This window comes from Capsicum annuum, chromosome 11, assembly GCF_002878395.1.
Source record: "Capsicum annuum cultivar UCD-10X-F1 chromosome 11, UCD10Xv1.1, whole genome shotgun sequence".
Classification (NCBI taxonomy): Eukaryota; Viridiplantae; Streptophyta; class Magnoliopsida; order Solanales; family Solanaceae; genus Capsicum; species Capsicum annuum.
In genome coordinates, this window is record NC_061121.1 from 1258134 (window position 1) to 1274459 (window position 16326).

A 16326-nucleotide genomic window follows, 5' to 3' on the forward strand; every position below is an offset into this window, starting at 1 on the left:
AAGGCAGTATACAAAAGCATCAAAAGCATAGAACCTGATAAAATAACATAGGTACGACATCCACAAAACATTCATTCTTACAATGACGTCAAGAGAATATACATCATTAACCAAGTTCGCCGTCAAATACCTATAGATATTTAGTGAATACATTAGTAATACATAAACAGAGTCTGGACAAAAGTTATCAAGCTCATATGAACACACATGCCACACACAAAATCCGGCTTTGTCGATTTGCAAAATTAAATAGCCAAAGTTGGTATGTCCTTTGATACACGATTTGAAGAGCTTAATTGTATATTATATAGTATTTAAAGGCCTCAAGAATCAAACCTTCTTCCTAATGGGTTACACTGCCTTTTGACATTTCATACAACATTTTGTCCAAATAAATTACAATCTAATCTAAAGTCTTTGACTACTCCCATCAACCTGAAGTCAGCGAAAACAAAACCGAATTGAGTGTGTACCATAGTTTTTCTTTGGCAGCCTTCTTGACGAGCAGCTGTTTCTTGATCTGACAAACGGCAGCTGGGAATGATCAACTAATCTAACTGGAATGACGCTTTCTCCCTATAAGCAGATTAACATAAGATAAATTGATTAGAAATAGAACAAATATGTAAGGTCAATTAATTTAGCAACACAAAGGGCAAAACTTTCAATATTTGTAAGAATAAGGTACAGAGAATCGACAGGAATTGAGATCGCACGGGATTCAACACTTAGCAGTCAAGTTTCTGATGATCGGAATTAAGAATAGTTTTTCAATAACCAAACTTGTTGTGAGCTGAAAGGGTGTTGCCATGTTGAAGCTATAGACTGTTGCTCGAACTCTACAAAAATGTTGTGGCACCTGTGTCGAATCTTCCAAAAATGCTCTAATTTTGGAGAATCAGACACGCATCCGGTGACATTTTTGAAGAGTCCGAGACATAAGATATAGTAGACCTGAAAGCTTCTTAACTATCAGCTAGTATTAGAAAACAAAGAGTTGCTGGAACAGTAATGACCATGGTTCATACATAGAGAAGAGGCTTTTTAGAACACTAAAGAGAATCACTCCAAATAATAGGTGGAAGATTTTTATTTGCGAGGGAAAGAAGATGAACGAACCATACCAATCTTTTTTTTTATTTTTGACCTGCACCGGGTGTCCGAGACTCTTCGAGCCCCGACTAATCCGGGGGGGGGGGAGGGGGGGCACAGGCCCTCGGCAAGGAGTTTCCCGCAAGTGCACCACGGGTAATCAGGGTTGGCCCTCAGAAATTGTTTGCACCCAGTGGATATCGAACTTAAGACCTTGAAAGGGAGCACCCCAAAGCTCAGCCAATTACCACCAGGCCAACCCCTGAGGGTTACGAACCATACCAATCTAAGTGAAGGCAGATTCAAGAAAAAGATTGTGTGCAGCTTCTATCTCATAATCCTAGAAAAAGCATAAAGAGTTCCAACCAGAATTCCATTTTTCAGCACAAAATGTTTCTGCTCTAACGATTTGAATATATGACATAAGGACCATCAGCCCACTAGATATTAACAGAAGCTCTCTTGACTAACCGAGCTTTAGTAGGACCACGTGAAACAAATGCTTTGGAGAGGCAAAGGAAGTTTCTACGCACTCTTAAGCTTGAGGCGTCTGGATGCTGAATTAACTATCTTAAACTCTCAGTGAAGAGTGGAATCACTTAGGCTCACAAAATCCAAGTAACCGGCGCGATTATATTATTATCCCTAGCAAAATGCGTGTGGAATGCTTAGGATCTAGAGAGCAGTATTTTAAAGGAAAATGGAGGAACTGAATCATTTCAGCTGTAAAGGGGATAGAGTTATCCAAGACCTTAATTGTTCTCATATCACCCATTTGCAGTTTAACTACTTATAGAGACCTTCTCTACCAACTAAGATGACTTTCCAGGTCCAAGACTCTGCTATTGACAGAGCGACTACGAGAGGGCTATATTTTCAATTTACTGATAGAAGAAAGAACAGAGCCGTCTCTACACCAAATACTCCAACGAACTTTATTTTAAGACAAGTAACGCTCCACCCCCCTTCCCCCAACCAAAAAAAAAAAGAGTTGGTTTACAGGTTACGAAAAAGAATGATCTTCCGTGGGGGTCTCCAGATCAAGACAAATGAATGATCATATCAACTTTGTGGAGCTCAGAAGAACATGAACTGAGATGGAAAACGAGGGTGGAAAGTAGAATGGGTCAAGCAAGTTCATATTCTTCGGATACTTCAACAGATAGGCCGCTCTTATACAATACTTCGATATGGGTCCTAGAAAGGGCATCTCAATAAAGAATGAACAAGCATGGGGATAGAGGACTCGTCAAAGACCGCACTAAGATTTGAAGAGTTCGGCAGGTGAATCTTTCAAAAGGATAAATACAGGAGAGAATCCCTTATTGAGGAGGACCCTCTGTAAGATGTCCCAGTTAATTCTATCAAAGGGCTTTACTCATATCAATTCTCAAATAAACAAGAAATTAAAAAGAAGAATCCCTAGTGGTTTCAGTGATTTCGATAATTCCTGAGCAAGAACGATTCTTTCATGGACAATCCTGCCCAGACCATGACATTTTGTTAATAGAAAGCAGAAACAAATCACTGACTTAAGGCTTAAGCTTAATAGTTAATAGAAAGATTTTACAAATCACAAAAAACACATTCATAGGTTCATTTTATAAGGGAAAAACATTGATAGGTTTAATTTAGTCCGGGAGCAAAGTTGCAGCAAAATAAGAGCCAAGTATGTGACAATAACGCTGAAATAATTTAGCAGGCAAGATCTGCTGTGCTAACTTAGCTGTGATTTAGTGTTCTTCAAACAGGATATCCCGGGGAAAATGAAACTATCCTTTTTATGAGCTCAGATTTTCTGTTACACGTAGTATGTAGATGTGACATGAAGCCATTTCTGCATGTGTTTCTTACGCTTTGTGTGCTGGAAAGCTAGTTGTAAAAGTGATTTGCATTGTCAATGCCAAATATTTTGCACTGTGATCTATAATATGTAAAAGACGGATAACGAGCCTCTGATTCTCAAACTATCCAGTAGGTCACCCAATAAAGAGGAAGTAAAGTCCTAATGAAACCACCCTTTCCTCCTCATTGACACTGGTGTTGATCATGCTTTGGTTATTATGGGTGCAATACTATCACCTCTACTTTGAAGGTGATTTAGGTACTATTTTATAAATCATAAACCAACTAATATTATCCTCCTCTGGATAGGCCTGTATGACCCAGTTTCTTTCTATATTTGGATTAGACAGTTGGTTGTTTTCTTTTCTTTGGTCTCTCATTGGGTTATTATGTTGTGTTATCTCATCAAGCGATGTGCTTATTCATTTGTTCAAACATTTTCACTGGAAAATGCAAGAACTTTTTTCCATTGATAAATACAGAGCTAGTTATCTATCCAGCCTAATTAATTTGGTTGATATGCGGCATTAAAAAAGCATCTCTTTACATTTACCATCATTCTCATGAATTGTTTTGCTTAAAAGCTTAACATATCCTTCACTTGAGTAATACATAGCTAGGAATCTATCCAACCTAGGAGATTCAATAATACACGTGCTATGGAATAAACAGTTACAAACACACGAACAACCATCCTGAAAGGACAAAACAGAATGTAGATAATTAATTCAGTTGATATATGGTGTTTACAAGATGTTATATACAGATCAAGGCATCTCTTTACATTTCACCATCATTCCCACCAACTGTTTTGCTTAAGCGCTTAACATATCCATCATTGAGTAGCACAGAGGTAGGAATCTATACAGCCTAGGAGATTCAATAATGCATGTACCTAGGGAATAAACAGTCGCAAACACTAGGCACAACCATCTCAGCAAGGACAAAAAAGAACGTAGATAATTAATGTGGTTGATATATGGTGTTTACAGGATGTTATATATTGAGCTATGCTTCTACTTCACCATCATTCCCGTCAATTATTTTGCTTAAGCGCTTAACATATCCTTCTTTGTGTAATACATAGCTAGGAATCCATCCAGACTAGGAGATTCGATAATGCATGTACCAAGGGGATGAACAGTTACAAACACTCGGCACAACCATCGCAAAGGGAACAAAACAGAATGTTATATGTTGAGCAACCCATCTCTTTACATATCCTTCATTGAGTAATATGGAACTGAGAATCTATCCAGCTTAGGAGATTCGATAATGCGTGTATCGATGGAATGAACAGTAACAAACACCCAAACAACCATTTCAAAGGACAAAACAGAATGTAGATAATTAATTTGTTCGATATATGGTGTTCACGAGATGTTATATAACGAGCAATGCATCTCTTTAATTTCACCACCATTCCCTTCAATTGTTTTGCTCAAGCATTTCACATATCCTTCACTTGACTAATACAAAGCTAGAAATCTATCCAGCCTAGGAATTCGATAATGAATATATCAATGGAATAAACAGCAACAAACACTCGGCACAACCATCTCAACGGGGACAGCTAGAATGTGGATAATTAATTTGGTCGATATATGTGTTCAGAAGATGTTATATACATTGCAATGCATCTCCATTGGTACATGAATTATCAGCAATGAATCTCTTTCCATTTCACCATCATTCCCTTCTATTGTTTTGCTTAAGCACTTAACATATCCTTCATTGAGTATTATAGAGCTAGGAATCTATCAAGTGGAGCCTACGAGATTCAACAATGCATGTACAAATGGAATGAACAGTAATAAACACTCGAACAACCATCTCAAACGACAAAAAACAAAATGTAGATAACTAATTTGGTCGATAGATCATGTTCACTATCATTCCCTTCAATTGTTTTGCTTAAGTGCTTAACATGTCCTTCACTGAGCAATACAGACCTAGAAATCTATCCACCCTACATAATTCACGTACCGATGCAATAAACAATAACAAACACTCAAACAATCATCTCAAAAGACAAAAACAAAACGTAGACGATTAATTTGGTCGATAAATCATGTTCACTATCTTTCCTTCAATTGTTTGCTTAAGCGTTCTTCACTGCGTAAATACATTTCTAGGAATCTATCCAGCCTAGGAGATTCAACAATGCATATACCGATGGAACAAAAAGTAACGTAACAAACACTCGAACAACCATCTCAAGTCTCAACAGGGACAAATCATGCTACTATCATTCCCTTCAATAGCTTTACTTAAACATTTAATATATCCTTCATCAAGTACTTAACGAGAAAACAAATTACCTAATGCCGAAACAAATCAAGCTTGAGTTCCCGTCATAGCCTTCATTTGTATATGACTCGAATCCGCATTCGGCAAAGCTTCATACGACCCAAATCTCCTAATCCCAACACTTTTAGCAACAAAAGCATACGTAACAATAACAATAAGCAACACAAACAGCACATGAACAACGAAAGCCAAATCAAGTATAGCAACAGCTCTAAGCTTAGCATCATCCAAATCACACTTAGTCGAACCTTCAACTCCTCTCACAACATCCAACAGCTTATGACATCCATCCGGTATAAACGCGTCAACATACAACGAAAGCCCCGTCTGCAGCACCCACAAACCCTGCAAACAAATCGAACCTGCTAATCCCACATCCGCTAAGTAAACCTTCGGCTGAAACGCAATGAACAAACACAACAGCGCGGATATCGCAGATATCCTCGCAGATACCGAATCACATTTCGCTTGTAGATCCGACGTCTGTACGGATGCAGCCGACATCGATACCGTATACTGCAGCCAAAAAAGCACTGATCCAAATGCAAACAACAAATCATTCTGTACTATTGCTACCGAAGTCGCTTCCGTTATTAAAACAATCAAAACCATTATAACAAACGAAAGAATCACCACGGCGGCTTGCAGCGAAGTGAATTTGTGCACGGGAGTATGGCCTTTGAGGAGCGGATCATCATCGAACGAAACGATGAATTGGTGAATGAGAGATATGATGAGTCCGAGGAGGAGGAGATAAAGAGGGATACGGCGGAGATGCGGCTGAGATGCGAAGGAGAGTGGGTGGTAGGGTTTAGCGGAGTAGTCGCCGGGGGATTTGAGACGGTTGCGGGTGGTGGAGATGAGGTGGTAAAGGCCGAGGGATAATAGTGAAGAAGATGATAACATGTGATACATTAGAGTCGCCATTGTGTGAAAAAAAATTGAGAGCTCGGGAGCAAATGTATAATGAGTGAAATTTTTTGGTTTTGGTTTGGTTTGGTTTGCTCCCTTTGTTGCATTTTACTAGTTGCTGGGATTTTATAAAGTTTTATACAATATTTTAAAGTTGGAACACTTAAATTCTTGGTAATAATTAAATATTTCAAAATATTTTAAAGGATCTTTTTTTTTGTGGTCCTACGTGTTAATTTGCATGGTCTATTTTGAGTTGACGCAAAATTTTAAAACTATTGAATTTATTTTATAATTATGATATCTGAGTCAACTTGAAAGCACTTTGACTAGTTCCACGGAATATCTGTCACCTCGCACTGGCCTCAACTAATACTTGTCACCTCCCATCGGCAATAGTTACCAGTCCCAGGAACAAGCTCGACTAATTCCACGAGATATCTGTCACCCCCCATCTGGCCCTCTACTAGTTTCACGTGATACTTGTCACATCCCACCAGGCACCTCAACTAATTCTACGGGATATCTGTCACCTCCCATCTAGCCCTCGACTAATCCCACCAGGCACCTCAACTAATTCCACGAGATATCTGTTACCTCCCATCTGGCCTCAACTAATTTCACGAAATACCTATCACCTCCCACCAGCAACAGGTATTAGGAAACTTTGTCCACCAAAACTAGAACAAATGGAAAAAAATCACTTAATATTAGGAAACTTTGTCCACCAAAACTAGAACAAATGGAAAAAAATCACTTAATATTTGTCTCTGTTGAAAATTAAACTTGAGACTTGATGGCCGCCCAACTTCATTGAAACACTAAGCCACACTCCTGAAACTTTTGGTATTAAATTTAATACTAAGCCACGCCCCTGAATATTTTGATATTAAAGATATATCAAATGTATCAATATGTTCAATCTCTAGTCTCCGGAATCAAATCGAATTTGTGTAATAAAGTTTCATGCTCGACCTCTAGGAGAACGGTGATCCCATGGAAAAGGGAAATTGATAAGGAAGTTATGAAGTCGATGGCAAAATTACTTTTCGTTCGTTGTATGGACTGATGGACTTTGTGATGTTCATATGCAAATTTCCATTTAGTGCTTCTGTCCAGATTCAGGCAAAGGTTAAAGAGGACTTTGAAATATAAAAAAGGAAGAACAGATGCAGCTGAGGAAAACAAAATCAATGAGCACTTGGAAAAAAAGTTCCATGTTTTTAAGCAGTTCACAATATAGGGATAATACAAGGTATTCTACACGTTCCCACATTCTTTAAACAGCGCATGTCCTCATATATATAAAGTACATAAACCCGAGCATTTTCTAGGATTGTGTTATCGACGAATCCACCCCTTATAGCTTATTAATCAAGTACAAAAAAAGAAGAACGAGCAATTCGTTTACCAAGCCCTCTTCAGCATTCAAAACTAGCAAATGATTAAAACCGAAAAAAGTACATGAAGTAGCGGCTAAGCGGTGTTGCTTAGTAGGTGTAGCCCTTGACAAACATTCCTTTCTTAGCTTCCTCGCTTTCACCTTCTGCAGAGTATTTTCCGAGCTGAGCCAAAGAGTTTGCTTTAGCACGAATCAAGAGAGCCTTCTGTGCAGCATCCACATTCTCAGGACGTCCTTGCCATGTCTTGAGCACTGTGTTCTGGAGGGCTCGTGCATAAGAGAAGGATACATGCCATGGGTTGGGGCTTTGGTTCATTGCGTGGAGGTTGAGTGTCGCTTCCACTTCAGATTGTCCCCCGGAAAGGAACTGCCAGGTAAGAAGCACGCAGTTCTTAGCACAGTTAAACAAGAAAAAGAGAAGGAATATATAAAGATCACAAGGAGGAGCCGAGTAGCGCCCCGCTATACTTTTTTTCAAAAAAACAAGAACTTCAAGCATGTTATTAACTTAAGTTCCACTTCTTGGTAACAGATCTCGCATCAAATATTCTATTAATCATTATTGCAAAATGATGGCGACAACATGTATCCAAATGAGGATCCATGCTGAAGATACAAACCGACTTCTTCTGGCATTATCACAGGGGATCTATGAAATGAAGTTTCCCTGACCTTTACTTATGGTTAAACTTTAACAATAATTTTTCCCTCTCTACTCAGATGTGAGATTCTGGCCTTAAACTCAGTTAAGTTTGAGACGAAAGCAAATAAACAAATGACGAATCGAAGAGGAAAGACACCGCTCCTGCCCATAAGAAAGATGTGGATTAAATACCAACTCAGGAAAAACAATTTGCCCTTGAACTAGTAAACATGTAATTGCATATATTTATGATCTATTGAATCAGTTAGGAGGGATAGGAAACTGTACCATGATCCCAGGAACAGCAGGAGGAACTCTCCTTTTCAACATTGTGAGTGTGTACTTAGCAATAGTATCTGGAGAAGCCTTCTCTTTGTGTTCAGCCCCAGGAGTAACCATGCTAGGTTTAAGCAGAATTCCTTCGAAAACCACATTGTTTTCTGCAAGGTAGTAGAAGACTTCTGCCCAAACACGTTCAGCAACTTCAAGTGTTCTATCTATTGGGTGATCTCCATCAAGAAGAATTTCAGGCTCCACTATTGGCACTAGACCGTTGTCCTGCAGAATATAAAAAGATTATCTTTAGCAATGAATAGAAAAACTGGTCAACAATTGTCTCCAAATCAAAAGATGGGAGGACATCCAAAAACAAGTGCGACCGACAAATGCTTTAGGAGGTGAGTCCAGTGACTTAGTTATCTCATATTTTCTCTTTTACATCTTTGGAAGGATAGAAAGAAAAAGTCCTAAAAACTACCTGAGAGATGGCAGCATATCGAGCAAGACCCCAAGCTGCTTCTTTCACGGCCAAAGCAGAAGGACCGCAAGGAATGCTAACAACTGTTCTCCTGAAAATTTCAAAGTCGCATATAACTTATGTTCCAGAACTCTTCAGAAAAGTTCAACAAACTTTGGAGATCTATAAGAGAAAACACGAGAGAGGAATAGCCAAAAGAACAGTGAAGGGGCACAACTTACCACTTGGCAAAACGGGCCCCTTGCTTGTAGTATTCAGCAGACCTAGAAGCCAATCCATCCAATCCTTGGCACCAAGATTCATTGTTGGATCCTGGTAGGGGAACCAAACCCTGTAAATAAAAAAAGAAAGGGTTAAACTTGGACGAAGTTCAACAACCAAAATATTTGCAATAAAGTTAAGTAGCGAACTTCAGAAGTGCAGAAATTTTTTATACAAAACGTAGAAAAGGGTTTAAAATGACACCTTGTCAACTTTGATCCCAGGTACAATATTCTGATCGCGCAAGACATCAACAAACTTCTTTCCATCAGTAGTGGACTGAAAAAGTGTCTCTTCAAATAGTATGGATCCAGAAATGTAATCACCTAGGCCAGGAGTGGTCAGCAGTAGCTGACGATAAGCTTGTCTGTTTGCTTCTGTATTGTCCAGCCCAATTGATGCCAATCTCTTTCCAGCAGTTGCATTCGATTCATCAATGGCGAGGATGCCCCTTCCAGGAGATGCAATAGTTTTCTACATCAAGTGAGCAATAGACAATGTTCAGCATTATTATATTTTGCAGAACATCTTTTACAACACATCCTTCCAAGTTCACAGGAATGTTAGGCAAAGGTGACTTCTAATAAGGAAGCGGATATTCTAAAACTACGTAGCATGTTGAACCAAACCCACTGATTGCAGCTCAAACCATGTCTATATATGCGGAAAAGGACCTTTTAAGATACATACACGTAAATCAAAGCTGGAACTGTAACTTTTTTCAACTTTGAAGAAAAATTACATAAAATTTCAGAAATGAGCTTCCATCAATAAAAGTGCTTCTAGAAATGATTTGTGAACAACCTAAAAACAAAAATATTACTTTTATCTGGTTATTTACAAGATGAAATAGACAAGACATCAGCTAACACGCATACTGTATATAGGTAGAAAGGTCAAAAATCCTAATGCAACTTTCATAAAATCTATCCATCCTGAACTAACAAGAATTTGCATACATGATGAGCATTTTTGTATGTGGTGACCTATGGAAAAGAAGAGCGCAATTCCATAGGATCACTTTCCTAGAATACAAATTTCCAAATATCAGACTAAAATAAGGATTTGAAGACCAGTACAACTAGAATAAACCATGTAAGTGTTGCATTGTACAAAGAATCCAATTGATAGAACAGCCAAACATATCAACATCAATATAGAAATATAAACAAATAAAAAGTTGACCAAACTAAACCATTTCAACATCAACCAATTCATTGAAACAACGGCAGCACAGTTGCAAAATTCAGTATTCAATACAAAAATTCAATAGAAAATATCTGATCATAAAACATGCAAACACATAAAATTGAGAAACAGAGACGCAAAAGATTTCTGAGGAGCTCATCGATGTAAATATCACAAGTCATAACTACAGCCAAATACATCAACATCACTATAAGCAACCAAAAAAAAAAAAACAATTTTGACCAAAAGAAAACCTTTTTCAGTTTTCATCAATCCTACAATATCAAAATTCAGTATATTAATCACATCTCTAAACCAAAAAATACATAATCTAGCCTCAAAAAAAAAAAAACTCCAGTGTAAAAAGTAGCATGCTATAAAAGTATGCATGCAAAAAACACATAAAAGTAAGAAATTCATTACACAGAGAGAGAGAGAAATGAGCTCATCGGTATAAGATTCAGAAGGAATAACTACAGAAACAATTAAAAAACAATTTTGACCAATTTCTTCAAAATTCACTATAATAATGACCAATTATCTCAAAATTCATGATACTAATCACATATCTAAACACAAAATCTAACAGAAAAAGCATAATTTAACACCAACAACAAAAAACTCATAGCAAGTCAAAATCAATGTGTCGTAGGTAGAAGCTTTTAGATCCAACCACAAAACATGCAAACACATAAAAGTGAGAAACAGAAAAACAACAGATCTCCGAGGAGCTCATCGGTGTAAAATTCATAAGTCATAACTACATAAACACCTAAAGAAAACAATTTTGACCAATTACCTCAAAATTCATTATACTAATCACATTTCTAAATACAAAATCTAACCCCAAAAAAACTCATAGCAAGTTACACAACCACAAAACATGCAAAAACATATAAAAGTGCGAAACACACAAAGATATTACACCGGTTCTGAGTAGCTCATTGATGTAAATTCATAAGGCATAACTACATAAACACCTAAAAAGAACAATTCTGACCAATTTCCTCAAAATTCATTATACTAATCACTAATTTACCTAAAACCGATTACTATTACTATTATCATCATCATCATATTATTATTATTATTATAATCATTTGATAACCGTGGTGTCTGGACGGCGCCCGACTAAATGCACGGGATACCTATCACCTCCTACCAGGAACAAATATCTCAAAACACAAAATCAACAAGAAAAAAAACGATCATTTGACCCAAAAAAAAAAAATCACAGCAAGTCAAAATCATGCAGCTTATAGATCCAATCACAAAAAACGCACACACATAATAAAGTGATAAACACATACAGACAGAAACACACATATGCATGTATATATATCTGTAGAGAGATAGAGTGCTTACAGCGGTTTTGATGAGCTCATCGGTGTAAGATCCAGCGCGTACAACAGCAACACGGCGATTATTAATCGGCAACCGGCAGGACGAAGATCCTGACCGTTGATTAAACGACTGTTGACCGATCCACGATGAAGACGACGCGTTGAGCTTCACTAAACTCGCCATATTTTCTCTCTGCAAAAAGGACTAGTGCTTTTTCTCGTGCGTACAAAGCGTCACTGTTGAATAAAATACTAGTACTATCTATAGAAAATAGAAAATGACGTTTGGGGGGGTTGGTAGAGACGGCTACTACTTTTTTTGTTTTTTGTAATTTTTGGGGTCCTCGAAGAGTCCGCTAGTAAACAGTATGTGGACAACTCAAAGATAATATAGCTGCGGAGATGCAAAGGAAAAATATTTAGAAATCTACTCGACTTTACTCGTTCACTTTAAAAAAGAATGATGCTATTATTCTTTATTTATGATAAAATATTTAAATTGAAAAATTAAAGAATACTTCCTCCGTTCTATTTTATTCATCCCAAATTTCTTAATTTAATGTCCCATTATATTTGTTCTTTTTTATTTATCAAAACAAAATAATTTTTTTCCCCATTATTATGCTCTTATTATAATTGATTACTCCTTGTTATTAGTCATCCATCAATATTGAAATTAATAACAAGATACAATTAAGACAGACAAAATAATAAAGTTACATTACCAATCAGTGTTTTTTTAATAGCTGTGTCATCTCAATTTAGAACAGATAAAATGGAACAAAGAAAATATTTTACAGCTACATAAAAGAAAAAATTCAGATAGGTTTTTGTATATATATTTGTATGGGGTAAAGTAGTATGATGATGCGTGGCACGATTAGTATAGGTAGCTTGAGCGTGTGACATAGCAACAAATAGGGTCGGGCATATTTTGATTTAAATCAAAAAAATCGAAAAATCGAATCGAAATTTAATTTTGATTTAATTTTTTGGTTTTTCGGATTGGTTTCGGTTTCAAATTTTAGAAATTTGGTTAAACGGTTTGTTTTTTGGATTTACAAAAAAAAAATCGGATAGACCGAAAAATTGAAATTGTATAAATAATATATTATAATATATATATATATAATTTAATATATATGTAAATATACTAAAAATATAATATAATCTGATATAACATATAAATATATAAATTATAATCATTTAGTAACCCTAAATCCTAATATACTGCTTTAATTTAGACCCTAACATTAACGTGAAGGCTGCAGCAGCGCTCAACCATCCTCAGTTCGTCAATTCATTTAAAATTTCAATATCGCCAACGACAGTCGTTTGCTCAGTTCATTTGCTCAGTTCGTCACTGCCGTCGGCAGTCGCTGCCGAGTGCGGCCACTGCCGTCACGCCAGCGGCGATGACTCAGCAAGGTCGATATTTATGATTATTTCATGCATGTTGAATTAATTATATTTGAAATGAAAAATAGGTTTGAAAAAAAGATTATTTTTCTAGAAAAATGTCCAATTTTATGCTCACTATTTTAATCTTTAAAATCGAAATAAAAATCCGAAATAACCGAACCGAATTTGTAAAAACCAAACCAAACCGAAATAATTTTGGTTTGGTTATGGTTTTCATTTTCCTCAATCCGAAAATCGAAAAACCGAACCAATATTCAACAATCAAACCGAACAAACCGAATGCCCACCCCTAGCAACAGGAGATACGATCATGAAGATTCTATCTCGGAGCATCAGTAGTAAAGATGCCCTCTCATAAAAGATGAGGGAACTATGCTCAACATCCTTGGTGACATTACGCAATAAGGGGTCGTTTGGTAGAGTGTATTAGAAAACTAATACATGCATTTATTTAATGTGTATTACTAATACCTTGTTTGGTATACTTTTGCACCTTATGTATAACTAATGCTTACTCTATTATGTATTAAGGTATGTATTATCAATACCTCAAAATCTATGGTATTAGCAAGGCAATGGATCCAATACATGCATTAACATGATTAAAGATATTATTATCCCTCAAAAAAATTCACATTCTTTCTAACAAATATATGGAGGATATTTTTGTAAAAAAAAAAAAAAAAATTTAAGAAATTATTTAATTCATATTATTTTTAATACATCAAACCAAACACTGCATAAGAAAAACACAAACATAACTAATGCAAGTATAGCTAACACAAACATTACCAATACAAGCATTATTAACACACTATATTTTCTTATACATTCTACCAAACGACTCCTAACAAATAGGAGATAGGAATGTCAAGACTTTCTAAGGGCGTGGACGAGTTCAGATGGAGCAGAGCATAAGAAGAATATGAGTTGATCCTTGAATGATCGGACACGTGCACACCACAAATACCTTAATTTTTTAGAACAATATTGTCAAAGTGATTTGCCGAAGCCTAAGATTATAAACTGGAAATAGTCGTTATTATTCTACTTACTTGTGAAAGGATATTCTCTCTCACACTCTCAATAAATACAGTAATCTTTAAACGCTCCCAACCCTCCCTCCCCTCTCTCTCTCTCCTATTCTCAATTACACAACTTGCAACAGAATACTGGTTCGTTACTGGCACCACAACTCATAAAAGGAACTCGAGTTGCTATATATGTTAAATGGAATCCTACTATTAAGTCGAATTTTATGCTCAATACTGACTGCTCCTTTGAGCCAATGCTCCCTGGGGGAGTTTTCAGGAATTCAAATGGGGACTGGTGGCTTGGGTTTAAAAGTTATTGCCACACTAGTCAACCAGTAGAAGGAGAAGCCCAAGCACTTCTACTAGGATTAAGCCTTGCATGGCAATATAACATTGTTCCGTTGGAAGTAAATGTTGACTCACAACAACTGTACATATGATATCTGCTCCTACTCATGATAATGCCTTTTTATTTGCTGACTACAAGTACCTTTTTTGAGAACTAGGTAACCCCCGGGTGCATCATGTATATCGGGAACAAAATCAACTAGCTGATGGACTAGTTGCTATGACCTCAACTACTATTACTATAATAATGTTGGATAATTCTACTACAAGTTCTACTACTTTGTTTTGGGAGCCTCCAACATTCTTGCTGAAAATTTTGCGTGCAGACAAATATGGAGCTCAGTATTTAGACAAGTGAAAGTGTCGGTAGCCGACCTTGCTATACCCACTAGGTCTATTGTTAATATTACTAGCTTATTTAATAGTTGTACTACAACTCAGGTTGTAAATATTAAAGCAAGTGCATCTACTACTAACACGTTTATAATAAAGAGGTCACAAACTCTAGTCCTGTAAAGTTTTCTATTAATATGTAATATATAAACCTATCCTTTGTGACCAAAAAAAAAAGTTCTTTCTTTAGTCAGCAGAACTTAATTTGCCAATAACTCGAATTTAAAATAAGTTTGAAGTGTAATGCATATTCTTGACTCATATATAAATTTAATTATACTGCATTGAGAATAAACAATATTTTTATATTTCGATTAAACATTATAAAAGACTGTCAAATTCTTAATAAATTCGGTTTATACAATATTATGTTTGTTCTTATGAATATGAAAATCATATAACTTGTAAAATTTTACTCAACTTTTCAATTCTGAGCATAATTTTGATTTGATAATACTTTCGTACACTTTCGATACATTTGCTTTAGATAAGTTGCTCATCGAGCAATGTCTTCCTTCCCTCTGAATGATTAATACAATAGTTCAACATTCTTAAATTAAAGATTGACCTTTTAATAATTGATCGCTTAAATCACACCCGAATAAATAGGTTTACGAGAAAAATTTACTAGCGAAGAAAGATCTCATAGGAATAAAAGAAATAGGACTAAAGAGAGAGCCAAGAAAGGATCTTTTGTGCATAATCTAGCACAATTTTGAACATTATCAGTTCAGATATATCAGGTATGGAACAAAAGTACCGCAATGATAGTTGAAAAGATTGAGAAACTAGGTATAAGGTGTAGGGTCTCTTTTAATGGAGTGAGACGTTTGGAAGGAAACTGTGCGACTTTGACGCAAAATAGACAATATCACATTATGTAAGAGTATCTTTGATACGGAGCCTAACAACTCATGTGAGAGTCCAAATTCAACGGGATAAGTATAGGAATATGACAGAGTGATAAGGATAAAATGCGGAGCTGGATTTAATGTTGTCACAAATGACACATAATAAATCTCGAAATTGACCCGTGAATTATGGTAATAAGCCATCTGAAACTTAGGTCGATAGATTGATGGGTATGAAAACAAAAGTTCAAACAAGTTCGACATCAACCATAACAATGCCAAAGAATTACCTACGATTATATTATAGTATGTATGCTATTTTTTGTTTTTGTTTTTTACGACTATAGATAATTTATCGCGAAAGGGTTAAGGAAATCGTGTGTTGATTGTTGTGTGTGCTAATCCTTTGAATTCGATACCAACGGATAAAAATATATCCTAATTGACCCATTCGGAATGTTGGATGTTGAATGTTGAATGCTCCTACGATTTAAAAGTTCTCGACCCGAATGGAAAATTTTTATA

At 36.2% G+C, this 16326-nt stretch overlaps 2 protein-coding genes across 3 annotated transcripts; both read right to left on the reverse strand.

Moving 5' to 3' along the window:
• Positions 1 to 213: 213 nt before the first annotated feature.
• LOC107848056 lies at positions 214 to 6327 on the reverse strand. Its single transcript, XM_016692716.2, has 2 exons — positions 5259 to 6327; positions 214 to 576 (listed from the first exon to the last, which is right to left on the reverse strand). The coding sequence occupies exon 1, from the start codon at positions 6172 to 6174 to the stop codon at positions 5275 to 5277; it is 900 nt and encodes a 299-aa protein (XP_016548202.2). The 5' UTR covers positions 6175 to 6327; the 3' UTR covers positions 214 to 576; positions 5259 to 5274.
• Positions 6328 to 7353: 1026 nt separating this feature from the next.
• On the reverse strand, positions 7354 to 12221 carry LOC107847685 (fructose-bisphosphate aldolase 3, chloroplastic). 2 transcript variants are annotated; one of them, XM_016692085.2, is made up of 6 exons: positions 11776 to 12221; positions 9427 to 9696; positions 9183 to 9292; positions 8962 to 9052; positions 8493 to 8762; positions 7354 to 7928 (listed from the first exon to the last, which is right to left on the reverse strand). In XM_016692085.2, exons 1-6 carry the CDS (start codon positions 11935 to 11937, stop codon positions 7650 to 7652), a joined length of 1182 nt encoding a protein of 393 aa, XP_016547571.1. In that variant the 5' UTR covers positions 11938 to 12221; the 3' UTR covers positions 7354 to 7649. The 2 variants fall into 2 exon arrangements, with proteins under 2 accessions (XP_016547571.1, XP_047255257.1); XM_047399301.1 differs by having other exon boundaries at positions 7543 to 8366; positions 11776 to 12199.
• Between the last annotated feature and the right edge of the window lie 4105 nt (positions 12222 to 16326).

Excerpts from the sequence above, each read along its gene's own strand:
- LOC107848056 (XM_016692716.2), bottom strand. The coding sequence starts at position 6,174 with ATGGCGACTCTAATGTATCACATGTTATCATCTTCTTCACTATTATCC.
- LOC107847685 (XM_016692085.2), bottom strand. The coding sequence starts at position 11,937 with ATGGCGAGTTTAGTGAAGCTCAACGCGTCGTCTTCATCGTGGATCGGT. Across the intron at positions 9,697-11,775 it reads ATGAGCTCATCAAAACCGCT|AAAACTATTGCATCTCCTGG; the intron begins GTAAGCACTCTA and ends CACTTGATGTAG. Across the intron at positions 7,929-8,492 it reads CTGCTGTTCCTGGGATCATG|TTCCTTTCCGGGGGACAATC; the intron begins GTACAGTTTCCT and ends CTTACCTGGCAG.